The sequence below is a fragment of the Gadus morhua genome, chromosome 23 (assembly GCF_902167405.1).
Source record: "Gadus morhua chromosome 23, gadMor3.0, whole genome shotgun sequence".
Classification (NCBI taxonomy): domain Eukaryota; kingdom Metazoa; phylum Chordata; class Actinopteri; order Gadiformes; family Gadidae; genus Gadus; species Gadus morhua.
Window position 1 is genome coordinate 20764565 of NC_044070.1, and position 27947 is coordinate 20792511.

The window sequence follows — 27947 nt, forward strand, 5'->3', positions numbered from 1 at the left end:
ACACACACACACACACACACACACACACACACACACACACACACACACACACACACACACACACACACACACACACACACACACACACACACAGAGAGAGAGAGGAATAAAAGACATCAGAGGTCAATATGGATCACGGTACCGGTATACAGGAGATGAGGCTTCATAATGTGGTTGGTTTATTATAATATTTGTTATGCCGTGAGGATGATTCAGCTCCTCACCGATTGCGTTTCCGTCCAGCCGGGTTGATCCCGTGAATATCCTGGAAGGTTATGAACAGAGAGACACTGGGCTGTAAATATTTATGAAGGTTGCAATGTGGTTGCCACCATTCGGCCCCGGAGATCAAATTCAATCCAAGAGGCAGATGATGGGAACAACAGTCTCATCAAAACACCCATCTAGATCACAGTGTAGATCTATCTGTGTTGTGAAGACTCTGCACGTCTTAACCCACTGATAACCAACATAAGGGGTGATAACTCTCCCATAGGACCTACTGCCATTCCTCATCTACATCTCTTGAATCACCCGATACATCTTCCTCTGTTTCTCTTAAGATACACGAGGGAGTTCTGAATCTAATTCACTGCTCACAACACGTGGGAGTTGAGAGTGTGATGAAGCAGGCTCCTGGTCCGTGAACCTTAACCACTTCTCACCACGCCTTCCTTCATTGCTTCCTCTCCCTTCCCCATATCTCCCTCTCTCACCTCTCTCACATCCCTCCCCCCCTAGCTCCCCTTGCCCACTCTCTCTCTCTCTCTCTCCCCCATGCTTCTCCCTCCCTCCCTCCCCCTCTCTTAACATATCATCATGAATGATGATGTCAGCCCCAGGTTACAGTATGTGACCAATCAGGTTCTGGGCCTTGAGTGTGTGACCAATCAGGCTCTAGGGCCTCGAGGTGTGTGACCAATCAGGTTCTTGGGCCTTGAGGCGTGTGACCAATCAGGCTCTAGGGCCTTGAGGCGTGTGACCAATCGGCCTCTAGGACCTTGAGGCGTGTGACCAATCGGCCTCTAGGACCTTGAGGCGTGTGACCAATCAGGTTCTTGGGCCTCGAGGCGTGTGACCAACCGGATTCTTGGGCCTTGAGGTGTGTGACCAATCGGCCTCTAGGACCTTGAGGCGTGTGACCAATCAGGTTCTTGGGCCTCGAGGTGTGTGACCAATCAGGCTCCTGGCTCTGGGGGCGTGTGATGACCTCACCTGTCCACCGCCACCACCACGCTCTGAGAGCTGGTCTCCCCGATGGACTCCTGGATGCTGAGGATCTGCTTGCGGTCCGTCGTCCCTCCTACTGGACCACACATGGAGAGGAGGAGGAGTCAGAGCTCAGGGGAGGAGGAGTCAGAGCTCAAGGAGGAGGAGTCAGACCTCAGGTAGGAGGAGGAGTCAGAGCTCAGGTAGGAGGAGGAGTCAGAGCTCAGGGGAGGAGGAGTCAGAGCTCAGGGAGGAGGAGTCAGACCTCAGGTAGGAGGAGGAGGAGTCAGAGCTCAGGGGAGGAGGAGTCAGAGCTCAGGGAGGAGGAGTCAGACCTCAGGTAGGAGGAGTCAGAGCTCCAGGGACGAGTCAGAGCTCAGGGGAGGAGGAGTCAGAGCTCAGGTAGGAGGAGTCAGAGCTCATGGGGAGGAGTCAGACCTTGGGTAGGAGGAGTCAGAGCTCATGGGGAGGAGTCAGACCTTGGGTAGGAGGAGTCAGAGCTCATCACTAAAACACTGGGTGGTTTTATAGTGGTGGCCTTCATAGTAGGCTTAAATCTCTGCTGATTGGTATCTAAAACTAATCTAGTCAGAATCTAGGGAAGGTTCAAATGGAACTGAAAGTTATCATAACTAATCTAGATCGAATCTGAATCTATTCTGAAAGTTATCTAAATATAGATCTAAATTGAATATAATCCAATCAGGATCTGAATCAAATATGAACCTGATCTGTGTAGAACCTAAATCTAATCCTATCTCAATCTAAACTAATCGAAAACAAATCCATTACTAACCAGAATGTTACCGAAATATAGATGGAAATCTAATAGAATCCCATCAGGATCTAAATCTAATCCGAACCTGATGAGTATACAACCTGAGTCTACTCTAATCTCAATGGGTCCTAATCTAAACCCAACCTGGTCCCAACTACGGCGGCCGGCACTACCACCCCGGTCCACCGGGGGCGCTACTGACCCAGGCCAAGGTACTCGTCGCTGTTCTGCTCCTTGGTGCTGGTGATGAAGCCCTCCTTGCCGCGCACCGTGCTGGAGATGTAGCGCGCCTTCACCCCCGTGCCGATGAGCTGAGCCAGCTCCAGCTGGCTGATGCACTTCATGATCTGAGGAGGAAGAGACGTCCCGTTAAGACTCAGGAGTCGCTCGGACGAGGAGGCGGCCTCCAGAGCCAGGAACGAGGAACCCGAGGCCTCGACAGTCTCAGCCTTGGAGGGTAAGGCGCTTAGGAAGTGGCTTACAGGCTGGGAACCTGAGGCCTCAGGGAACCTGAGGCCTCAGGTTCCCAGCCTATAAGCCACTTCCTAAGCGCCTTACCCTCCAGACTAAGGAGGTAAGGGCCACAGGTTCCCAGCCTTAGTAGCTTCGGAAGTGGCTTAGAGGCTGGGAACAATATAGCATCATACAGAGAGACCAAGGGAGGGGTTAAGGGTGGAAGGAAGGAGTGGAGAGGGTGGGGGGGGGGGGGGGGGGAGGGAGGAGGAAGAGGAGCAAGAAGAGGGCTGGGGATAAATGGCAGCGAGGGGGAGACAGTGATGAGAATGCCTAGGGGGGGAGCAGCGATAGACGTCTTGTCACTCTTGTCATTTGAAGTGTGAGGAGACAGAGAGAGAGGGAGTGAGGATGACAGCATACCGTCACACTCGAGAGAATGGGAGAGAGACCACTGCTCTCACTGGGACGGCCAGAGAGAGCGAGCGAATGGAGAAGGGGATGTATCGATCGAGAGAATGAGGCAATTGGGAGAAAGCAAGACAGAGAGAGTACCTCCCTAACTGGGATGTTCAGAGAGAGGCCGAGAGATGGATAGTGACAGGAGCTGTGTTTCTATCTGAATATATTTCATATTCGAAATCGGCAGAAGAAAATGCAAATGTATGCGTGTTTCGATCCACTTCTGTCAAATGACTGCTAGGACTAGTTTCATCCAGATGAGCAGCAGGTGGTGTCAGACCCTAGCAGCTGCTGCAGCATTCACCAAAGGGATGAGGAAGACACGCTGACAAAGGACTGCAGCTAGACGTATGTAGGACTGTGAACAGGGTGCTCTGGTACAACTCCTCCCTCGTGTTGGAAGGTGGGGGTGGTGGTGGGGATGGTGATGCTAGTGGTGGTGGTGGTGTTGGTGATGCTAGTGGTGGTGGTGGTGGTGGTGGGGGTGGTGGTGGGGGTGGTGGGGATGGTAGTGGTAGTGGTGGTGGTGGTGTTGGGTGTGGTGGTGGAGGTTGTGGTGCTGGTGTTGGTGGTGGTGGGGGTGGTGGGGGTGGTGGGGGTGGTGGGGATGGTGATGCTACTGGTGGTGGTGGTGGTGGTGGTGGTGGGGGTGGTGGTGGGGGTGGTGGTGGTGGTGGTGGTGGTGGTGGTGCTAGTGGTGGTGTTGGTGGTGGTGGTGGGGGTGGTGTTGGTGATGCTACTGGTGGTGGTGGTGGTGGTGGTGGTGGGGGTGGGGGTGGTGGGGGTGGTGTTGGTGATGCTACTGGTGGTGGTGGTGGTGGTGGTGGTGGTGGTGGTGGTGGTGGTGGTGGGGGTGGTGATGCTACTGGTGGTGGTGGTGGTGGTGGTGGTGGTGGTGGTGGTGGTGGTTGGTGTGGTGGTGGTGGTGGTGGTGGTGGTGCTAGTTCTGGTGCTGGTGTTGGTGCTGGTGGTGGTGGTGATGATAGTGGGGGTGGTGGTGGTGGTGGTGGTGGTGGTGGTGGTGGTGGTGTTGGTGATGCTACTGGTGGTGGTGGTGGTGGTGATGCTACTGGTGGTGGTGGTGGTGGTGGTGGTGGTGGTGGTGGTGGGGGTGGTGGGGGTGGTGGTGGTGGTGGTGGTGGGGTGGTGGTGGTGGTGTTGGGTGTGGTGGTGGAGGTTGTGGTTGTGGTGCTGGTGTTGGTGGTGGTGTTGGTGATGCTACTGGTGGTGGTGGTGGTGGTTGGTGTGGTGGTTGGTGTGGTGGTGGAGGTTGTGGTGCTAGTTCTGGTGCTGGTGTTGGTGCTGGTGTTGGTGGTGGTGGTGGTGGTGATGATAGTGGTGGTGGTGGTGGTGCTGGTGATGCTTGTGGTGGTGGTGGTGGTGGTGGTTATGGTGGTGGTGGAGGTTGTGGTGGTGGAGGTTGTGGTGCTAGTTCTGGTGTTGGTGGCGGTGGTGGTGGTGATGATAGTGGTGGTGGTGGTGGTGGTGGTGGTGATGATAGTGGTGGTGGTGGTGGTGCTGGTGATGCTAGTGGTGGTGGTGGTGGTGGTTATGGTGGTGGTGGGTGTGGTGGTGGAGGTTGTGGTGCTAATTCTGGCGCTGGTGTTGGTGGTGGGGGTACCTCGTGCCAGGAGTTGCCCAGGTAGTTGCCGTCGGTGTGGGCCACGGTGATGAGCGTCTTGATGGTGTCGATGTTCTTCTGCTTCATCTCCGAGATGCCGGAGCTGGCCGTCAGCAGGGTGAAGCGGGCCAAGGCCTGCACGTAGGCGTCACGCTCCAGCTGGAGGGGGAGAGAGGGAGAGAGAGAGGGGGAGAGCGAGGAGAGAGAGGGGAGAGGGAGAGGAGGGGGAGGGGAGGGGAGAGAGATGAGAGGGGGAAAGAGGAGGGAGAGGGGAGGGGAGAGAGATGAGAGGTGGAAAGAGGAGAGAGCGGTAGGAGGGAGATAGGAGGGAGAGGGAGAGGGGAGAGGAGGGAGAGGGAGAGGAGGGGAGAGGAGAGAGATGAGAGGGGGAAAAAGGAGAGAGCGGTAGGAGGGAGATAGGAGAGAGAGGGAGGGGGAGAGAGGAGAGAGAGGGCGAGGTGAGGGTGGTAGAAATGAAGGGGGAGAAGAGCGAGGAGAGAGAATAAGTGGGGGAGAAAGACAGATCAAGCGAGCGAGCGAGCGAGAGAGAGAGATTAAGGAGGATGGGAGGACTCCCAGGATTCATCATCATGTAATGTGAGCCATAGCACTCAGCCACCCATTGCAGCTGGGAGTGTTGACGGCTCAGTTCTGGTTCGAGCCAATAGGTCACTCACAATGTCAACAACGTCCAACATAGAGACTACCCAGCATACAGCTGGTTTCAATAAATAAAGCACAAAGGTAACATTAACAGTATGTTCTCTATTTATATAAAATCATTGGCTGTATTCTGCCTAGCATAGACTCGCACTATGACACCAGAATTTCCAGGAAAGCGAGAAAGATCATCTCTGACCCCTCTCCTCCAGCACACCACTTATTCACACTCTTACCATCAGGGAAGAGGTACAGAAGCAGCACAGGTAAAGCATCACGCTTTAGGGATCGTACCTATCTACAGGCTATACACCACCTGAACACGCACTAAGCACTTTACGTTCTTTATGGTCTACCGCACTTTGCACTTTTTGCACTACTGTACAGTATTTTACTGCTGCAATTCTCTGTGAACCATGCAATGTGTGTTTTTGATGTGTGTTAAGTGTTGTACTCCTTGTTATTTAGGTGCCGTTTTGGGCTTTTTGTCTTGTTATGTTGTGTTGTTATTGTTGCTGTGTGATACCGGTGAGCATACCAAAACACATTCCTAGCTCCCGGTGCTATCGAGGCTAGCTCCCGGTGCTATCGAGGCTAGCTCCCGGTGCTATCGAGGCTAGCTCCCGGTGCTATCGAGGCTAGCTCCCGGTGCTATCGAGGCTAGCTCCCGCTGCTATCTAGGCTAGCTCCCGCTGCTATCTAGGCTAGCTCCCGCTGCTATCTAGGCTAGCTCCCGCTGCTATCTAGGCTAGCTCCTGGTGCTATCTAGGCTTCCTCCTGTTGCTACTTGGGTAGCTCCTGACGCTATATAGACTAGCTCCTGTTGCTATCTATGCTAGCTCCTGGCGCTATATAGGCTAGCTCCCGGCGCTATATAGGCCAGCTCCTGGCGCTATATAGGCTAGCTCCTGGTGCTATATAGGCTAGCTCCTGGCGCTTTATAGGCTAGCTCCTGGCGCTATATAGGCTAGCTCCTGGCGCTATATAGGCTAGCTCCTGGCGCTATCCGTGTTAGCTCCTGTGCTAACCTGGATGGAGAAGATGCAGGCTATCCGGATGGCGAAGCGGATTCCCTCCAGGCAGAGCGAGGCCACCTCCGTGTCGTCACAGTCCTGCAGGCCCACGCTGAAGGCGGCCAGGAAGGGGGTCCAGGCCAGCTGGGGGCAGAGGTCAGGGGTCAAGGGTCCATGGGGGTCACGTGTGTGTGTGTGTGTGTGTGTGTGTATGAGGACACATTAGGACCCTACTTAAGAAGCACTTTAACTGATTTGATGAAACACAGGGGATGATGTTCATGGACGATGTCACCAGGCTATAACGGTCAGCGTAGTGATTCAGCGATGAGACTCCCGGCTGGAATGTCTGAGCTCATGTTGAGTTCCCCCTGACGGTTCCTGTTAGCAGAAACCGTCCATACAAAGGAACGGCATGACCAAGGCTCGTAACGGACAAACAACTGCGGTCCACCCAGAGACATCGTGTGCTCATCATCGACACTGCGCCTCCAAACCATTAAACCATCTCCTGGTAGACTCAACGGAACAGAACACTAGGATTTATACGTTTTTTTACATCCGTGTGGAGTGTGTCTGGACGATGGCTGCTTTAAGGTGGGGCCGTATACCTGTTGCACATCGAGCAACCAGTGAGCACAGGTTAAACCAGTCGCCACCACCCACACCCAGGGAGATCTCCTGCATGGCAGCATGGAGCAACAGGCCATGCAACCTTATCTACAACCTACTATATTAAACCGGCTTTGACACCATCACCCTGCGTCCAACCACCCTGTACGCACGCACGCACGCACGCACACACACACACACACACACACACACACACACACACACACACACACACACACACACACACACACACACACACACACACACACACACACACACACACACACACACACACACACACACACACACACACAAACTGTTTCCCAATGTGAAGGAAGCATGCTCGACGGACGCCCTTTTAAGGACGCTACCGTCATAGAATGCCGACAAGCACTGTTCCAAAGCTGAGAACACTCAAAGATTCGCGGCTCTTTTGCATCCTTTGTTTTTGAGAATTCAGAAGAAGATTTTTCAACGACGCGAGACAACGAGAAAAAATACCCACAATTCTTTGCGTTGAAACGCTGCCTGGGGTATTTTCTGAAATGTTTTGATTCATCATGTAAATGCAAAAAAGAATGAAGCTTAAAGACCTGCGCGATTTTTTTCAAACGTTTTTGCAACGTAATGACTATTTTATGTTAGATTGTCATATTTTGCATAGATTGGTTTGTTTTAATGTACGTAGCTGGTGTTTAAACAAAACTACTGCCACCAATAACAATTTCAACAATTTAAATATTAAAATATTAACCACTTGAGCAGTATTAAGAAGCGGAAGCGCTTCCACACTAGCAAAGTCGTGCCACACTCTGAACGCTACAAACGCTAGGCAGCACTCTGGCCCCGTCTCCATAGGACGCCACGCGCAAGGAAGTGTTCCAGCAAGGCTGCAGCCTTCCCCCCGGGCAACAGGGTCTGACCGACCAGGTGGGGGCGGGGCTCAGCACCTTGAACATGGGCCTGACGTGCTCCAGGTGCGTGGCGCTGGTGAAGGGTGCCTGCACGTGGCTGACGGCCTCCATCAGGGCCTTGGCCGTCTTCGCCATCTGCTCCATCTCCACGTTGTACAGGAGCCGGCGCTGCTTCTCACTGGCCACGCCTGGAGAGGGGGGGGCACACAGAGAGAGACACACACACACACACACACACAGAGAGAGACACACACACAGAGAGACACACACACACAGAGAGACACACACACAGAGAGACACACACACACACAGACACACACACACAGAGACACACACACACACACACACACACAGAGGAACACAAAGAGATACACACACACACGCAGAGAGACACAAACACACACATAGAGGAACACAGAGATACACACACACACGCAGAGAGACACAAACACACAGATAGCGGAACACAAAGAGATACACACACACGCAGAGAGACACACACACACACACAGAGACACACACACACACACACACACATAGACAAACACAAAGAGATACACACACACACGCAGAGACACAAACACACACACAGACGAACACAAAGAGAGATACACACACACACAGGAAACCACACACACACACACACACACACACACACACACACACACAAAGAGAGAGATACAAACACACACACACAGGAAACCACACACAGACACACAAATGCAATTTAGCCACCCAAAGAACACACTTTACCAATAAACTCATAAAATAACTAAGAAAAAAAAAAAGAATGTATTTCCTGTTCCACATTCCTAGCATATCCCTGTATTTTCCATTAGATATATCTATCCATCTCTTTATGGCTATCTAGTTATGTGTATATATTTCTATGCCTTTGTGTTTCATTTTGCTTTTATTCGATTTAAAAGGGTGTTTGCATTCGTTATATTCAACACAAGAAATATGGGAAAATTAAATCAAATTGGAAATTAATTTACTTCAACGTCTCAATGCTCAATAAAAACACACCTCCAAAAAACAATAATTCCTCTCGAAAGACTAAGCTTTTCAGTTAATTTCCAAAGTGGTTGGGCCAGACCGGACGAGCCGATCCAGACCGGACGAGCCGATCCAGACCCGGCGAGCCGATCCAGACCCGGCGGGCCGATCTAGACCCGACGAGCCGATCCAGACCCGGCGAGCCGATCCCCGATCGACTCACTCTGCTTGGTGGACTTGAGCGTCAGCTCCTTGGTCTCCTTCATGGCGATCTTCTTGCCGGCGATCTCGTCGTAGATGGCCGACAGGTACTCCTCGGGGAGGTCCTTGCTGTCGTTGATGCCGCGGTTCATCTTGATGTACTGCTCCTTGGTCATCTTGTTCTTCACCTGCAAGCACCCGGGGTACGGGGGAGAGTGGGGGAGAGAGAGGGGGGGAGGGTGGGCAAGGACACAGCAGAGTGAGGGATGCTTCTGACACACACACCTGTCTCGTGTGTGTGTGTTTCTGACGCACACACACACACACACACACACACACACACACACACACACACACACACACACACACACACACACACACACACACACACACACACACACACACACACACCTGTCTGTGGAGACTCGGTGACAACAGAGGTATGCATCAGAGGGGGAGGGAGAGGTGGCCTCCCACAGAAGGGGGGGAAGAGGAGGGAGGAAGAGGATAGAGGTGTTACCTGGGGGCTGTGGAGGTCGGTGGTCAGCATGATGATGGAGTAGGCCAGGACGTAGGCCGTGTCAGCGCTCGCAAACAGCGTTTGCCTGAGGAACAGAACACAAGGACAGGGGGGGGGGACAGAGGAGAGACGGACAACGTGTTCATTACATTACTAAAACCACACCAGTCAGACAGAAGTGGTGGTGATGGTGGTGGTGGTGTTGGAGGTGTGATGGGGGTCCCCAGCAGTGACCTCACCCTTGGTTGCACTCCAGGTATCTGGCGGCGAACTTCTCCATGAGCCGGTCGATCTTCTGGGCCTCTCCCGGGAGCCGGAAGCCCTCCAGGAAGATGCGCAGCGCCGACACAAAGTCCTTCCCCTGGAAGTCCATCTGGTCCACGTAGGCGTACATCACCTCCTTGTTGAAGCGTTCGTTGTCCCCCAGGAACTCGCCCACCTGGGTCTGAGGGGGGCAGGGGGGACACGACCCCGTCTCAATACACCCAGACCACAACCTCTACAGGCATGAGACCCATGGTGAGATCACACAGCTCAATTCATGAATGGTAAATGGACTGCATTTATACAGCACTTTGGGCCACCCAAAGCTATTTGCAATTATGGCCTCAACATTCACCCAGTCACACACACACACACACACACACATTCACACACCGACGGCGGCAACAGCAAGCTCGCCACTGTACCTCCTGATCCACATGCCTCCCCATGAATACATTATGATTACTTCAAATTAACTGATACCAGGGATGCAGGGATGTGATGGAGAGAATATTAAAAAGGGTGGGGGGGGGGTAAAGGCTAGGGTACAGGTCCTGGGTTGAAACCCCAAATGCCCACAGCCAACCTGTTGAGGTACTCTTTACCTAACACACTCTAAGTTCCCTCGGATAAAACTAGGGATGCACCGAAATGAAAATTCTTGGCCGAAACCGAATATACTGAAACAGTTGGCCGAAGGCCGAAACAATACCGAATGTGGCTTTTAATGTTTTTCATTCATTTCGCTTAAATTTTTTGCACCATTGCATAAATCAAACAATTAAATATCCTTTATAAACTTTTTTGTCTTGTTTTTCTATTAAAAAAAATCAATTACAAATTTGATACAAAATATTTATTTAATACTGTAAAAATAAATGAGTCATTTTTCTTTTTTTTTATAAATAAAAATGTTCTGTGTATTATGTTCGGGCTTTTTAGTCCTTCGGCCTAAACCGAACATTATGTTTTGGGCCATTTTCGGCCGAACATGTTCGGCGGCCGAATATTCGGTGCATCCCTAGATAAAACCCTCGGCTATACAGCTGAACCTCGTGTATGTACATTTAAAATCCCCAATGAAAAAGGAACGGCACTTGAGGACAAACAGAAGTGGATGGCCTATTAAAAACCTTTTGATTGTCAACACGCAGCGGAAAACCAATCGACAGCCCCAGAATGCGAGTTGTTTTCTCCATAACGCGGTAATGACTGCACCCTCACTGACGCTAGACACACATTACCCTGAAAAGGCGGCTCATCGCGGCTCGCTGAGCGGCACTCGGCGGCAGAGGAGGTCGACGTACACCAGCCTCGCTCTCCTCCCTCTCCTCTCTCCCTCCCCTCTCTCTCATCCCTCTCCTCCCTCCCCCCTCTCAACTCCCTCTCTTCTCCCTCCCCTCTCTCCTCCCTCCCTCCCCTCTCCCTCTTCTCTCTCCTCCCTCTCTTCTCCTCTCTCCCTCCCCTCTCTCTCATCCCTCTCCTCCCTCCCCTCTCTCAACTCCCCCTCTTCTCCCTCCTCTCCCTCCCCTCTCTCCTCCCTCCTCCACTCTCCCCTCCCTCTCTTCTCTCTTCCCTCTCCTCCCTCTCTGACTCCTCCCCTCGTCCCTCTCCTGTGTCCCCTCTCCCTCTTCTCTCTCCTCGCCTCTCCTTCTCCTCTCACTCCTCCTCTCTCTCCTCTCTCTCTCCTCCCCTCTCCTCTCTCTCACTCCTCCCCTCTCCTCTCTCTCACTCCTCCCCTCTCCTCTCTCTCACTCCTCCCCTCTCCCTCTTCTCTCTCCACCCTCTACTCACCTCTCCCTCTTCTCTCTCTCCTCCCTCTCCTTCTCCTCTCTCTCCTCCCTCCCCTCGTCCCCCTCCTGTGTCCCCTCTCCCTCTTCTCTATCCACCCTCTCCTCCCTCTCCACCCTCTCCCTCTCCTCCCTCCCCCCTCTCTCCACCATCTCCTCCCCTCTCCTTCTCCTCTTTCCCTTCCTGCATGGCCCCGCTGTTTGTTTGCGACGCGCTGCGCGTTCGAGGGCACTTAAGGCGTCCTTAAGGCGAGACGCGGCACGGCGCGGTCTCCCTCAAAGAGCTGTTTAACGTTAGCACCGGTGAGATGCATCATGGGAAACAGACGCTGGTAGGTGAATGCCAGGGTAATTACAGAAGCAGGGTGATAGAGATTGGGGTGGGGCGGGGGGTTTAAACTGCTGAACGGTTTCAAAACGTTGCGTTTGTGTCGCCTGGCGCCTTAACTGCGTAGGAGAGGAGGGGGATGATGAGGGGGGGGGGGGTTTCCAACACTCGACTTCCAGATCAAAGACGATAAAATCCTACTTGTCACATTTAATCATAAGCTTCCTTGGTTCCCATGCATATGATAAACGGTAAACGATAATTACAGACGATTGCATAACATTCACAGATTCATACACACATTCCCACACCAAGGGCGGAGTGTCTTGCCCAAGGACACCTCGACACTCAGCTAGGAGGAGCCGGGGATCGAACTAGCGACCTTCCAGTTACAAGTCAGCCCTCTCTAGCTCCTGAGCTAGAGAGGGCTGCTCAAATGAGTGTTTTTCGAGGGGGTCTGACTCATGCTGGGAGTCAACTCCCCCCCATTCCCCCCCCCCCCCCCCCCTATGAGTCATCCTCCCACTAGCGTTGGGGGGGGGGGAGGGAGGAAGGCAGCCGATTGGCTCACCGAGTCAAGCCTCTCCTCCTGATGCAGGAACTGGGCCAGGTCCTCCGGCGTGGTTCCCAGCATGCCTTGCTCCTGGAGGTACTGGATGCCTCTCTTTGGTTTCTTGTTGAAGCTGTGAGAGGAGAACCAGGAGGAAGATCAGAACCGGAGAACGGGGGAGAACCGAACTACAGTAGGGCAGAGTAGAACAGGTCTAGAGCGGAACGCCAATATAGCTGAATACAACTAGGGTAAAATAGAACTACAGTAGAATATAACTACTACAGAGTAGAACAGCTAGAGCAGAATAGAACACCATAAAAAATAACTAGGTAGAACGAGGTAAAGTAGAACTGTGGTTGGCTAGAGTAGAACTTCATCAGAACATAACTTAAGACAAGAGGAGCAGAACCTGTGTGTGAGTGTGTGTGTGTGTGTGTGTGTGTGTGTGTGTGTGTGTGTGTGTTTGTGTGGGTGTGTGTGTGTGTGTGTGTGTGTGTGTGGGTGTGTGTGTCACGTACAGATGGATGCCTTGCTCTGTGTGTATGCGTGTGTGCGTGCTCCACGTACAGGTCGATGCCTTGCTCTGTGTGTATGCGTGTGTGCGTGCGTCACATACAGGTCGATGCCTTGCTCTGTGTGTATGCGTGTGTGTGTGTGTGTGCGTGCTCCACGTACAGGTCGATGCCTTGCTATGTGTGTATGCGTGTGTGTGTGTGTGTGTGTGTGTGTGCGGGCTCCACGTACAGGTCGATGCCTTGCTCGATGATCTCCTTCTGCTGCTTGAGGACCTCGAACTGCTCAGGGTTGTCGGGGCCGGACATCTGGGTGGAGTAGGAGCCGATGCCCGAGGAGGCGGTGGAGTCCAGGGAGTTGATGGAGCCATAGCGGTGGATGGGGTCCGGGGCCTTGGAGCTGTCGCTGCTGTCCTGCTCCACCGGCTTCTCCTGGCCTGGGGGGGGGGAGAGGGGAGAGGGGGGAGAGGTCATGGAGCTGTGGGGTGTACAGATGCTTCTCCTGGTCTGGGCTGGGGGGGGGGGGACAGGTCATGGAGGTGTGGGTATACAGATGTTTCCCCTGGTCTGGGGGGGGCAGGGGGAGAGGAATGAGTGACGAGGCATCATGGCATCTCTCTTTCAGCAGGGGGGAGGGGGGGAGGAGGGAGAGACTGGAGGGTGACTGGTGGTTGACTGGTGGGTGACTGGTGGGTGGCTGGTGGGTGACTGGTGGGTGACTGGTGGGTGGCTGGTGGGTGACTGGGGGCCCTTATCATAAACATCAGGCCAGACTCCAGAGTTGTACCATCCCGGGCCCCACTCAGCTAGGTGGGTTTGAATGGGTCATCAACGCGGTACGTCACGACCAAACCTGACACCGCGTTCACACTGTACACGTGCGTCTACGGATCTCATTGACTTTGCATGGGGCGCTCTCGAAATGCATTGTGGGTCAATCCGTTCCGTCGGCTCCGTTTTCAGGCAGCGAGGGATCCGTCGGCCAATCAGATCGCGTTAGCCATACGTCAGACACGACCTCCGTCATGCATCGAAGGACATGTACGATGTGAACGCGGTGTAATGCAAGAAGAGTATATGGTCACACATACTTACAGTATACATATCCCCTAACACACACACACACATACACACCAGGGCTGCTCGATTATGGGAAAAATCATAATCACGATGTCAATATTGAAATCACTATTATTCAAAAGATTATTTTTGAGTTTGAAAACATGTTGTATTTATTCAGCATGTCTCTCCCAAAAAGCACTTTGGAACTGAGAACTTAGCTGAAATTTCGCCTTAAAAAAATAAACAAAATGGTCAAAAATAAAATGTTCCAATCTAAAATAATATAAAGATATGTATCCAGCTGTTCTGCCCTTTCTATAAAACATAAAGAAAAAAATATATCTACATTTTATTTTTAATCGAAAAACTCGATTATGTTAATTTTGTGATAGTTTGACGCTAAAATCAAAATCGCAATCAAAATTCTATTAATCGCCCAGCCCTACCACACACACACACACACACACCAAGGAATCAACACATGCACACATTCAGGCACACCCATCACACTTTGATCAGCCACCTGCACGGCCCCTACCATCATTATCAGACGTGAATGAGTAAATCCTGAAACGACGGACCGACCGACAGACAGACAGACAGACAGACAGACAGACAGACAGCCGTATGCGATGCACGCTGCTCTCAACTAGTTTCCACTCCTCCAAGAATGCTTTGAGGGAGACATGGAGTGCTCGCTGTTCAGTCTTTTGTTTCTGCTGAGAGCAGTGGAAAAGCCGTGGAAAGCGCAGACATCCAGTGAGAACAATCACACCGTCCCCCGGTGGAAGGCCTAAAGCTACGTGAGACCGCAGCTATCTCGGTTCAAACAGCAGGGAGTCAGAGGCAGCGGAGTGAGCAGAGAGAGGGAGCTCAGTGTGGTCCTTCAGCCGCCTGTGGATTTCATTGGCCAATCATTTGGAAGAGGCGAATGTGCCGCGCACACAAATACCCTCACAGTAGACACACAAACAGACGCTCTAACACGCACGCAGAGTACTGAGGTGGGGGTAGGACGAGGCACTGTGATTGGGAGCTGGAGAGGTCATTATGAAGGTGGTCCTCTTATAAAGCATCTGGCTGGGGGTGAGGGGTGAGGGGGGAGAGAGAGAGAGCGGGAGGCGAGCCATAGGGGAGACAGGATGAGGTAGAGAACGAGGGCTGGGTAAAAAGGGATAGCAACAGAGCTAAAGAAGCGCCGAGAGACAGAGAGTAGACCCAGAGTAAGATGGAGGGAGGGGGGAAAGAGAGAGAGAGGGAAAGAAAGAGAAAGAGATTCAAGAGTGAGACAGAGAACGACAGAGCGAACTGGGAGATGGGGAGAGAGAGAGAGAGAGACAGAGAACGACAGAGCGAGAGAGCGAGAGAGACAGAGAACGACAGAGCGAGAGCGAGAGAGAGAGAGAGAGAACGACAGAGAGAGAGAGAGAGAGAGAGAGAGAGAGAGAGAGAGAGAGAGAGAGAGAGAGAGAGAGAGAGAGAGAGAGAGAGAGAGAGAGAGAGAGAGAGTCTCTACCAGCCTGAGGGCAGAGGGCAGAGGAGGAGCTGAGGGTTCACCGCCGGCCCTGAGAGCAGGCCCATGTAACGAGGCCCGCTGCCTCTCTGGTTACACTGGAAACCCTTTAAACATTCAGGACCGACCGCGGTAACAGAAGCTAGTGGGGTGCTTCCTCCTCTGAAGCCTACCTTCCTCTTCCTCCTCTGAGGCCTACCTTCCTCCTCTCCTTCTTACCTTCCTCTTCCTCCTCCTCTTAGGCCAACCTTCCTCTTCCTCCTCTTAGGCCTACCTTCCTATTCCTCCTCTGAAGCCTACCTTCCTATTCCTCCTCCTCTCAGGCTTACCTGCCTCTTCCTCCTCTGAAGCCTACCTACCTCTTCCTCATCTTCCTCCTCTGAAGCCTACCTTCCTCTTCCTCCTCTCAGGCCTAACTTCCTCTTCTCAACCTTCCTCTTCTTCACAATACAAAAGCAGTTTAAACTTTACAGTGGGAGAGGAAGTGTGTGTGTGGGGTGGGGGGGGGGGGGGACGACGACGACGACTGTGAGATCAGGTCTAGTTTGGCGTAACACAAAACTACACAAGTGACAAAGACTCCTGTCCCTGTGATCCAGGACAGATTGTCTAGAGAGAGACACCACACACACACACACACACACACACACACACACACACACACACACACACACACACACACACACACACACGGGGAACATCTATTATACAGCAACCACGGCTACTCTTTCTAACCCCTGATACTGACCGCTCCGACCGTTACCTGCTCTGACTGGAACCAGGCGGCCACACGGACGGCAGGTTTGAAGGGAAAGAGCAGTGACAGGTCTTTACAATGCTTACTAGTCTACAACGCTTGGAGAATTACAACATACATTTATTTATCTATGAAGTTATCCGTCCCATTTGAACCAGGAGCTCTCCCAGCAGCTCTCCACCAGTCAGCTCCTCTTAAACCAGTCCGACCTAGAGAGCGGCCCCCGGGAGCCCCATGAGCACAGAGCCAGCGCTGACGGGCGCCGTCTTCCCAGGACCGCCCCGGGCTAGTCTGCGGTTCGTTCAGGCTGATGGTGGGAAAAACCTGGGCGGGGCGGCCCCCTGCCCCGACGCAGTTCTGACGCTCAAATCCCATCATCCGCACGCACGCACGCACGCACGCACGCACGCACGCACGCACGCACGCACGCACGCACGCACGCACGCACGCACGCACGCACGCACGCACGCACGCACGCACGCACGCACGCACGCACGCACGCACGCACACACACACGCACACACGCACACACACACACACACACACACACACACACACACACACTCACACACACACACACACACACGTCATGCCTAGGGCTTGTTTCCCCGTCTCCCCTGCTTTCGCTGCGCCTGCAGGATTAGCACGCCCGGAGGCTGAGCCGTCCGCTCCCGGGTTCCTCGGGTGGAAGGAGGTGAACTCTGCTCCCTCCCTCCGGGCCCGGGAGCGACGTACGGGGGGGGTAAATGTCAGCCAGGCAACCTGACGACCTGCCTGCTGGCTCACCGGCTCGCCCAGCGCTCAGCCTCAATTCTCTTCTCAAAATAACATTGATCGTTGGCGTTCCGACGATTATATTTAAATAACCCCGTTTCCAACGTACGGTAACTGAATCCTTTCAAAACGTCTGTTTTTGCGACCACTAGCAGTCACTACATGTAGTCGTACGACCCTTAACCTGGTACATTCGGCCCCGTTTCGATGGATGCTGTACCTCATTTCAGCCTCTGACGTTTTACAATCACCTGACTGAATAGGTTTAATATTCACAGTCTGCAGGTCGACATTCAGCCCTCCATCGTTGTTCGTTTTGCCTCCTGTGGATGAGTCAGATCCCGTTCACACCTCAAGTTCACGCGGAGGTGAACAGAGACCCCATTTCCACACAGACCAGGGCTGGACTGTTGGGTCCACCCCCCCCCCTGGCGTGGGTCCAAACGCCCCGGGTTGAGACCGCGGGGGGACGGGGGGTCTTACCGAGGCTGGTCTGGGAGTTGGGGTTGACGTACTGGTCTTTACTCCACTCCACCATGCACTTCAGGATGGACACCAGGCACTCCAGGCCCTTCTTCCTCAGGGTCAGCTCCTACGGGCCACAACGGAAACACGTTACAAACCCCCGCAAAACGTTCCCCCCGTTAGCAGTCCGGCCCGACCTCCCCCACGACCTAGTTTGTGTTTAAATCCGTGCCGTTAAAGTGACAATCTCAAAGATCTTCATTTCCATACATGTGGAGTGTTCCTCTATTCGTGCATAAGGTGACAGATGGGTGATGGAGCCTCCGGCCCGGTGATGGCAGCCAACGCGTTGCAGTATTATGACTGCTACGAACTGGGTGACATTGACACCGTTGGGAGCCATGGCAACCATTCGCGCTTATCGCCAAAGGGAACCAAAATAATAACATGGAGATTGCCTCTTCAAGGAGCAGGATAAAAATTTGTTTTTCCAAACCTCCTTTAATTTAAAGTGAGGACTGCGATGAAGACTATAGTGCAGCCTTCCACCGTTTTCAAGATCTTGCGATTTGGTGAAAAAAGCGAAACAGAAAGGTGGAAGCTCACCTGGACGGGTGTGGTGCCGAGCTCGTGACCCCCCCTCCCCTGGGCGATCTTCGAGAGGTCGTTGACCAGCCGCTCGAAGATGTTTGCGGCGTTCAGGTCGCAGTCGTAGTTGACGTAGATGTCCACCACGCCCTGGGCGTCTACACACAAACGCACACAATGGATGTGGCACTGTACACACTACTACACACACACACACACACACACACACACTAGAGTGTTGTGATGACCGATGTCATGGACAGATGTCCATGAGGAGACCCGGCCAAAATAAACACTCTTTTATTTACTTGAAACTAAGCTTGTAGCTTTCACTGGTTGTTCAGCACAATAACACAAACTTAACAGGGAATGAAGGAACTTAAAGGGGACCTATCATACCACCAGGTGTGAGTGTGCCACCAAGTAAACGTTGCTCATCTATCCGTCACACATCTAGGTGGACACGCCCACCTGCAATGTCACAATGCTGCACATTTTGAAAACGGCTTGTAATGGCTAATCACGCTCACACCTGGTGGTATGATAGGTCCCCTTTAAATTACATTTATCAATCTTTTAAATAACTACAGATGACATATGAGGCTGTTGGTGAATAGTTGAAATAGTACATGGCATCTTATACCTAGCTATAGGTGTGCTTGGTTCTATCAACCTCCTTATTGCACCGACAGCGATATTTTGTTTTTCTTTCTACTGACAAACGTACTTATTGGAAGTCTCTTTGGATTAATGACGTCAACGTAGTTGTACCTGCGCAGATCCTGGTCAGCGTCTGGATGACCATCCACTTGTGGTCGTAGGAGCTGGTGGAGGTCTCCAGGATGTACAGGAAGATCTCCTTGAAGAACACCTGTAGACGGACGGACGAATCGTCAGGTTAAATATTGTGACAAAATGTTAGCTTTTTCTATTCAATGTTTGGCACGTGATTTGCCGTTGACATCTCTCTCCTAACTTCCTACTCCTCCCTCCCCCTGGAGATCGGATCGCTTATAATAATAATAATAATAATACATTTCATTTAGAGGTGCCTTTCAAGACACCCAAGGTCACCTAAATGGGCGAATTGGGCGAATTGCCAGACTTTTTCTAGTTTTCTTGTTTCCCTTTAAGGGGTGATACTAACTATACCACCAGGCGTGAGTGGGATTAGCCATTACAAGACTTCCATGTGCCTTGGTGCCATCACTAGTGGGTGTGTTTCCACCTAGTTGATGATGTATAGATCAGCAGCATTAGCTACAGTCCACTGGGTAGGCTGGTAGACTGATCCGAAACACTGATTTTCAAACTGCTCAGAATAGCTAATCACACTCACAGTAGGGCTTTGACTCCGAACTTCGTTATTTGAATATAAGTCAAATATCAAAAAATAAATCAAAAATCGAACGAATATTAGGCAGCCCTTAAAGGGACTCTCACCTTTGTTGCATTTGAGAATTACAGCACATTCATATCATCCCGCCTTCCTCCAATGCCCCACCAACTAAGCGTTATTTTTTAACGAGTACTGTAACGACCTCGCCGGTGACATAATGATGTTGAGTCATTAGTAGTTGAAGGTAGTTTTAATGAACCAAAACCAGGTCACTGAAACCCGTAACATTGTAACCAACGGCAGAAAACCGACGCAAAACAAACCCCGGTTACCCCGGCAACCCCCAACACGGTCTCACTCGCGTGCAGGCCCCCACCCTCCTGTTCTTCCAAGGCCCTCCCCCAGCTGACCTAATGATTCGCCCCCACGCTGATAGACAAGAAGAACATTACAATACATGCACATAGAACAACTGGCATAACGGACAACGAAATACAATGTAACACATAACACACAAACTATTTAACTGCCCCAGGGTCGCTACAGTCCCCTAATCTGACTGAATAGTGCGGTTGTTTGCCAACGGTCTGGAGGTCTTCCTGGAGCTCCAGATTAGCGGGACAACGTCGCGTCTGAGTCCGAAATGGGTGCCGTAATCGGACTGAGTGTGGCGGTTGGTTGCCAACGGTCTGGAGGTCTTCCTGGAGCTCCAGAGTAGCGGGACAACGTCGCGTCTGAGTCCGAAACGGGTCTCCTAATCGGACTGAGTGGTGCGGTTGGTTGCCAACGGTCTGGAGGTCCTGAGAATCATCCAGGGGAGCGGGACCACTTGGCTTCTGAGGCCGAATCGGGTCCCCTTGTCGGACTGAATGGTGCAGTTGGTGGCCAACAGTCTGGAGGTCTTCCTGAGGCTCCAGAGGAGGCTAACTCTGTGAGTCCGAGTCCAAGATGAGTCCCCTAATCGGACTGAATGGTGCAGTTGGTGGCCAACAGTCTGGAGGTCTTCCTGAGGCTCCAGAGGAGGCTAACTCTGTGAGTCCGAGTCCAAGATGAGTCCCCTAATCGGACTGAATGGTGCAGTTGGTGGCCAACAGTCTGGAGGTCTTCCTGAGGCTCCAGAGGAGGGTAACTCTGTGAGTCTGAGTCCGAGATGAGTCCCCTAATCGGACTGAATGGTGCAGTTTCAGTACGCCGTGGACCACCTTGGTCTGCCATCGTCAGTCGCTACGGTCGCTACTCGCTACTGTCTGCCGTGGAATCAAAACAAACCCTCTAGTTGAGGACGCGCCTTGATGACGCGGGCCCGAATGCGCCACAAGAAGCAGACGGAAAACCTTATATATCCATGCAGCTAACAGACAGGTCTGTCGGTCATTCGGTCCGAAGAATTTTATTGGTTGAAGTTTTCACTAAATATTATGAGAGTAAAATAATTGTTTGTTTTTACTCCTGGTGGGTCTGTCTTGCATATTAGAGTGTTATTACCTTATTAATACCAATTTAACCTTATCCAAAAAAAGTGTAAAAATGCAACAAAGGTGAGAGTCCCTTTAATATTCGAACCTGTTATGGGCAGGCCAAGAGGGAGAGACGTCGGAGAACCTGACGCAGTCTACTCATAATATTGTAATGACCACGGAAGAGGCAGCGACTGAAGTATTGATTAGACGGCGATTTATTAGAAACCTAATAAACCGTTGGAACACGCAAGACCGGTAACCATAGCAACGCCGGTAAACAAACCTCGCGAAGCCCAATCCAGGTCTTACTGAAGGCATTTAATGGTCAAAATATTATTGATAAATATTCGAATATATTCGAATATTAATATTAATAAACAAACAAACTTCAAATATGATTTTTGGGCAAAAGTCAAAGCCCTAACTCACGCTAATATCAACCCTTTAACCGGTTTAAAGGGTTGATACCAGAGAGGTATCAACCCTTTGATACGTGTGTAAACCAGAGCTTTCCCCAAACACGTTGACGAAAAACAAAGCGAGAGGTTTTGACCCCGGGGGAGACGGGTGTTCGAGGGCACCCACCTCGATCTGCATCTTGAGGTGGGTCTTGAAGTGGGACAGCAGCGTGAGGAAGATGGACAGCGACAGCTCGAAGACCTCGGGCACCGAGGACACGCCGTTCTTGGACAGCGCCACGCACAGGTACTGCTTGATGGCGTTGATGAACATCTCGTTGGTCTTGAAGACGGGGCCGGCGTTCTGCAGGATGGACAGCAGCAGCTGCAGGGACAGCACCTTGGAGCGCAGCTCGTGGGACCTGGGGGAGGGATGGGGGAGGGATGGGGGAGACGGGGGAGGAGACGAGGTCATCTTAGTTATCACGATTGTTTTGGACGATTGCAGGGCGCGGCTGATTAGGAGTTATTATTCTTGTGATTAGGACGCGATAGATTGGAATGGGATGAGAATTAAGGAGTACACTGTATGTGTTTATGGATGCCTGTGTGTGTGTGTGTGTGTGTGTGTGTGTGTGTGTGTGTGTGTGTGTGTGTGTGTGTGTGTGTGTGTGTGTGTGTGTGTGTGTGTGTGTGTGTGTGTGTGTGTGTGTGTGTGTCAGTGTGTGTGTGTCAGTGTGTGTCAGTGTGTGTGCGTGTCCCTGTGTGTGTGCGTATGTGCGTTCGTGTGTGTGTGTGCGACTGCAGTCCAACCTCTTGGAACAAATCACAGGAGTTTTGCATACCATAATGAACCTGATAAGATGTTCCCGGAACAAGGACCTTCAGACTGTTTCACCACAAACCACCAGACTGACAGTACATCAGCGAGCAGCACAGTGACTCAACAACAAGGACTTCCTGTTTCCATGCCGACCAAACAACCCGCAGGTGGATGCTACAACAACTAAACCAACTACCCCTTTCTGTATTTTGGGCCTTGACTTTTATCGTGTTGTGAGTCATCCCTGGAAGAACGTTTTGGAAACCAGAACTAGACTTTCAGCAGGTTGATGAAAGCTACTTTCATGCTACCTATACATTCTTTATATCTATCTAGATCTATCTATCCATCTATTGAGATCAATCCAGATCTATCTATCTCTATATATATATGTAGAGATATTTGTTGCTGGTCTTTGTTTGACGACTAGCTAAACCCCAGACGAGTACAAAGCAGTGATACATAAATATTAAGTAAACTAAACATGTGGGAACTAACGGGGGAAAATTCAGCAGGATTGTCCTACTGAAACATTAACAAAGAATTCATTGCTTGAATAAATTATACTCTTGCATATAAATTTGGGTTCAAGTTTAAGAAAATGTTTTTGATATCCATACACGGTTACTTAAATGTATCACATGAATGAGATTAACGGGAGGCTGGCTTTCCCTTCATGCAGAACTGATAAGAACCCTTCACAGAGCCCTGTGGTGGATTGAGTTACGCTGGGGAAACAGATCCGAACGCAGGCTGGTTGACTTCTCTGCGCCATCCGCTGTTAGCATGAGAACCACGCAGAGTCAACCCTGATTATCCTGATGCGAGTTAGCAGGAACTGACACCATGGGGGGAGGAGGAGAACTCTGCTCTACCAGACCAGGATGTGATTAAGATCCTCGGAAAAACCAGAGTGATGCTTCATCTTGGACTCTTTTATTTTTTTTTCACTCACTATTAATAGAGTTAGGCTCTTCAAGCTTGTGTCTATTGCAGAAGTGTTTGTTTAAGTTACCAAAACTGCGATCCCGAGGCAGATCATGACGGACTAGATTCCACTGATAAGGTCATAACATCAGTAATATGTTGAGAAATTAATAAGACAACCAAGCTATGCCGTTATACTTATAATAACAAACACATATATTTGAAACATGCAACGGTGTGTTGCAATATGCAGGACTTCAAACTGAATATTTCCAACAACAACAACTCAGTCTGCTACCCTCCCACCCCTACATCCAAACCACAACCTCGTGAATAAACACCCATGCTGTTTTATTCACGATAACAGACCCACCACACGTCAACAGAGACCTGACTCACAGAGAAGAGCGATTTGTAAAAGAAAATCCACCAACGGTTCAGAAGAGAAGGACCCAGGAGACCCGGGGAGAGAGGCCAGTCTCTTACTTGTAGAGACGTTCTGATCCCATTATTTCCTTCCCGATACCGATCCCTGAACTTGAGTATCGTCGGATACCGAGTATATACCGATACAGCATCTAGCATTGTAACTACGAATAGCACTTGTTCTTATCGAAGGCTCCTCTTACGATGACAGCAATGTTAGTCGGTTCACTTACTGCCAATTTTATTTTTTCAGAACTACATAATTTACATTTAGAATCCATAATTAGAATAATACATTTGTATTCTTGTTAAGCATCCATGTGTAGATTGAGTTTGCCATTCCGACTTTCCGCCTCTGACCGTTCACGAATGCAGCATAAAACCGCACCTGTTTGTGACGTCCTTTGCCTGTGTATTAATGAGCTGGTCACGTGATGGTATCAGATCCGCGCATAGACTAGTATCGATACCAATACTGGTGTCTGTACCGATACTAGTACCGATACCAGTATCGGTATCGATACCAGTATCGATACCGATACCAGTATCGATACTAGTATCGATACCAGTATCGATACCGACACTGGTATCGGTATCGAGCAGGCCTACTTACTTGGGGTCGGGGGGTCCGTCGGTCAGGGGCTTCATGGAGAGCTTGCACAGCGAGCGGAACACCAGGAAGGCGTCCTTCTGGAGGATGTGGGAGAACTTGGCGCCGGGGGGCTGGCCCGGAGCTGTCCCCGATTCCTACGGGAGGAGGAGGGGAACGCCCGAGCGGACGGTGAGGAGAGAGACGGCCGTCACCGATCTACAGCCCCCCTGTCACTGCGGCAGCGCCCGATGTAAACAACGAGGAGGAAGCTACGGGGAACACGGAGTGAGGGACTTGTTCTGAGCTGAGAAACCCGCGGAGGAGGGCTGGAAACATGGACTTGTGTCTTTGGCTGCCAAGAGAAGTGTGACATTTATTATTAAACCTCGGGCTGGCATGGAATCGCTTTCATAAGGGCGCTCCCATACTTATAATAAATACCACCTTATTTATATTTAATAGTAGTATTTACTATTTACTTATTTATATGATGTACCAGTTTCATACGTTTTTATAATATCCTTTTGGGGATCCACTGACGCGTTGCATTTCATCCGACAGTGGCATATCCTAGTTCTGGTATATTTATTTTGTGATGTTCCTGCTTCATGTCTCCATCCATAGATCTACGTCCACACACACACACACACACAGACACACACACACACACACACACAGGCGACCCCGGAGCCCGTGGTACCCGTCGTCACGGCAACCCCTCCCCGGCTCACCTGAGTGTCGGTGGAGGAGACGGAGAGCCGGTCGTCGGGCAGCGACGGCGTGAAGCTGGCGCTGATGGGCGTGCCGGGGATGCCGTTGACGTGGGCGTGCTCGCTGTCGCTGCTGCCCAGCACGCTCTCGTCCTCCAGCGAGCTCTGGGTGACCTCCGCCGAGCCCTCGCCGCACGCCTCCGACTCGCCCGCCGCCGCCACCGCGTCAACGGCCGCCACGTCGACGGCCCCGGCCTCGCCCCCGCCCCCGCCCCCGCCCTCGCCGCCCGACTCCTTGGCGTCCGAGCAGAGGTGGGCGGGGTCCAAGCAGTTCCCTGTGGAGGCAGGAGGAGAGACGGTCAGTTGAGCTGACTGTTTTTAACCTTTAATCGCCGTCTCACTTTCGACCTATGAACGCTAGTTTTACAAACCAAATAAACAAAATGCGATTTTGAATCCTGTCGAGGGACCCCACGACACTGAAAAGTCTTCGAACAAAAGCTCCTCCAGATTTGATTGTGTATCTGTGGAGATATAGGTGTGTATCTAGGCTATGGGAACAGCATGTGTGGATGAGGATATACTGGAGGTATGTATCTATGCCATAGGTACTGCTTGTATCTCTGGAGATATAGGCATGTAGATAAGCTATAGGTAAAGTGTGTGTGGATGAAGATATAGGGGTGTTTCTAAGCTATAGGCACAGTATGGATAGATGAAGATATAGGCATGTATCTATGCCACAGGTACAGTATGGATAGATGAAGATATAGGCATGTATCTATGCCACAGGTACAGTATGGATAGATGAAGACATAGGCATGTACTACCCCATAGGTACAGTATGGATAGATGAAGATATAGGCATGTGTCTAAGCTATAGGGACAGCTTGTATCTTTGGAGATATAGGCATGTATGTAAACCATAGGTACAGTATGCATGGCTGAAGATATAGGCATGTATGAATGAAGATATAGGCATACATCAAAGCTATAGGTAGAGTATGTATGAATGAAGATATAGGCATACATCAAAGCTATAGGTAGAGTATGTATGAATGAAGATATAGGACTGTGTGTAACAGGTTCCTCAGCGCAGTCGCTCCGAGCGAGCGTTATCTGCCATGGAGACGGGTCACCCGACACCCAGTTTTTCCGAGCGACTTCATGCCTCAGTAGGATTACCGTCAGACTCTGCAGCCATCCGAGAGAGCCTCACCAAACACCTCTCCGCGAGCAGCAGAGGGGACAGGTCGTCCTCTCCCCTTCCCTTTGTACCAAACGGTAGCTCAAGGCGCTCTGATCCCCCCCCCCTGCCTTCTCGTGTAACACCACGGCCCCAGGTGTTAAAGGGGTCCAAGCGCGTAAACAAACCAGGGGGAACAGGGTGGACAGTGTGGAGGAGTGTGTTCAGGGAGGGAAGAGGCACACAAGACACGGACCCAGACGATAACAAATGGTATCGAACACAGTCGCTTGACGGGGGGCTAGCCATGAGGGCAAGGCGCATTGTGGTGGCCCAGGTTCGATTCCCATCTGCAGTCCTACTCTAAAGTACATTAAGAATTTCACCATCTCAACCCACTATCCAGCCATTCATTTAAATGATTAGGGTCAGGGAAAGGGTTAGGCACAAAATATATTCATTAAAATCTATTTTTGGAGAAATAAACCTTTTCGTTTCAAAACGAGCCAATGAGGACGTGGGGGCGGGCTCACCTCCGGCGACCGTGTTGACCACCTCCTGAAGGACGCTCTGCACGATCTCCTGGGCCTTCTCCTCGTAGTTGGGGGACTCGCGGTCCTCCCCCTCCTCCCCCTCCCCCACCCGCTGCTCCTGCTCCGCCACGGCGTCTGGAGGGTGGAGGGGAACATCAGCTCCGTCACCGACACATCACCCACAAATCACACACATTGACGCCTGGGGAAATCAAGAGCGAGCCGCAAACAGCCGGGCCTGCCGCGGTGACGGTACCAACATGGGCGGTGGAAACGGAACGCAGGACAGTACCCACCCAGAAACACTGCCGGTTCAAACAGATCTATACCTTCACATGCCCAACGGGAGTCAACCATAGGAAACCAGCGTGTTAAATCAGGGACAGCCTGTTACCACGGGGACAGCCTGTGACCACGGGGACAGCCTGTGACCACGGGGACAACAGGCTCCCCGTGTTACCACAGGGACAGCCTGTTACCACGGGGACAGCGTGTTACCGCGGGGACAGCCTGTTACCACGGGGACAGAGTGTTACCACGGGGACAGCGTGTTACCACGGGGACAGCCTGTTACCACGGGGACAGCCTGATACCACGGGGACAGCCTGTTACCACGGGGACAGCGTGTTACCACGGGGACAGCGTGTTACCACGGGGACAGCCTGTTACCACGGGGACAGCCTGTTACCACGGGGACAGCCTGTTACCACGGGCACAGCCTGTTACCACGGGCACAGCCCGTTACCACGGGGACAGCCCGTTACCACGGGGACTGCGTGTTACCACGGGGACTGCGTGTTACCACGGGGACAGCGTGTTGCCACGGGCACAGCGTGTTGCCACGGGGACAGCCTGTTACCACGGGAACAGCCCGTTACCACGGGGACAGCCCGTTACCACGGGGACAGCGTGTTACCACGGGGACAGCGTGTTACCACGGGGACAGCGTGTTACCACAGGGACAGCGTGTTACACCGGGGACAGCCTGTTACCACGGGGACAGCAGGGGAACGTCCTCTTACTCTGGGCGGCGGCGGCGGCGGCGGCGGCAGTGGCCTGGTCCGCCTCCGTCTGCTCGTTCTCGGCCACGCAGAACTCGGAGCCGTTCTCGGGGTGGGGGCTCTCGTAGGCCCCGGGGCCCCGCCCCTCGGGGGCCCCGCCCTCCAGGCCGCTGTTGACGGGGGTGGAGGGGGTGGTGGCGGTGGGCGTGGCTCCCGGGGTGGACTGCGTGGAGGGGGGCGTGGAGGGCCCGTTGGGCTCCTGGGCGGGGCCTCTGGACTGGAGGTGGGCGGGGCCCTGGAGCTGGGGGGAGGCGGCATCTTTGTGGGGCGTGGCCGGGGACTGCTGCCGGTGCCGCTCCCGCTCCATCTGCTTAGCCTCCTGCAGCTACACACACACACACACACACACACACACACACACGCACACGCACACACACAAGCACACACGCACGCACACATACACACACACACACACACAGACCGACACACACACACACACACACG

The 27947-nt window shown here is 52.1% G+C and overlaps 1 protein-coding gene across 1 annotated transcript in view; it reads right to left on the reverse strand.

Moving 5' to 3' along the window:
• Positions 1-224: 224 nt before the first annotated feature.
• arfgef1 (ADP-ribosylation factor guanine nucleotide-exchange factor 1 (brefeldin A-inhibited)) overlaps positions 225-27947 on the reverse strand; it is a gene marked incomplete at its 3' end in the record, with an annotated part of 60475 nt that continues 32752 nt past the window's right edge. Inside the window, 19 exon segments of the mRNA XM_030349762.1 lie at positions 225-265; positions 1216-1303; positions 2190-2334; positions 4524-4682; positions 6212-6340; positions 7759-7910; positions 8945-9110; positions 9443-9527; positions 9682-9887; positions 12396-12507; positions 13122-13326; positions 17479-17587; positions 18067-18206; positions 18820-18919; positions 21433-21667; positions 24035-24168; positions 24745-25058; positions 26443-26577; positions 27465-27828. Of these exon segments, the coding sequence (XP_030205622.1) occupies positions 225-265; positions 1216-1303; positions 2190-2334; positions 4524-4682; positions 6212-6340; positions 7759-7910; positions 8945-9110; positions 9443-9527; positions 9682-9887; positions 12396-12507; positions 13122-13326; positions 17479-17587; positions 18067-18206; positions 18820-18919; positions 21433-21667; positions 24035-24168; positions 24745-25058; positions 26443-26577; positions 27465-27828 (3019 nt within the window).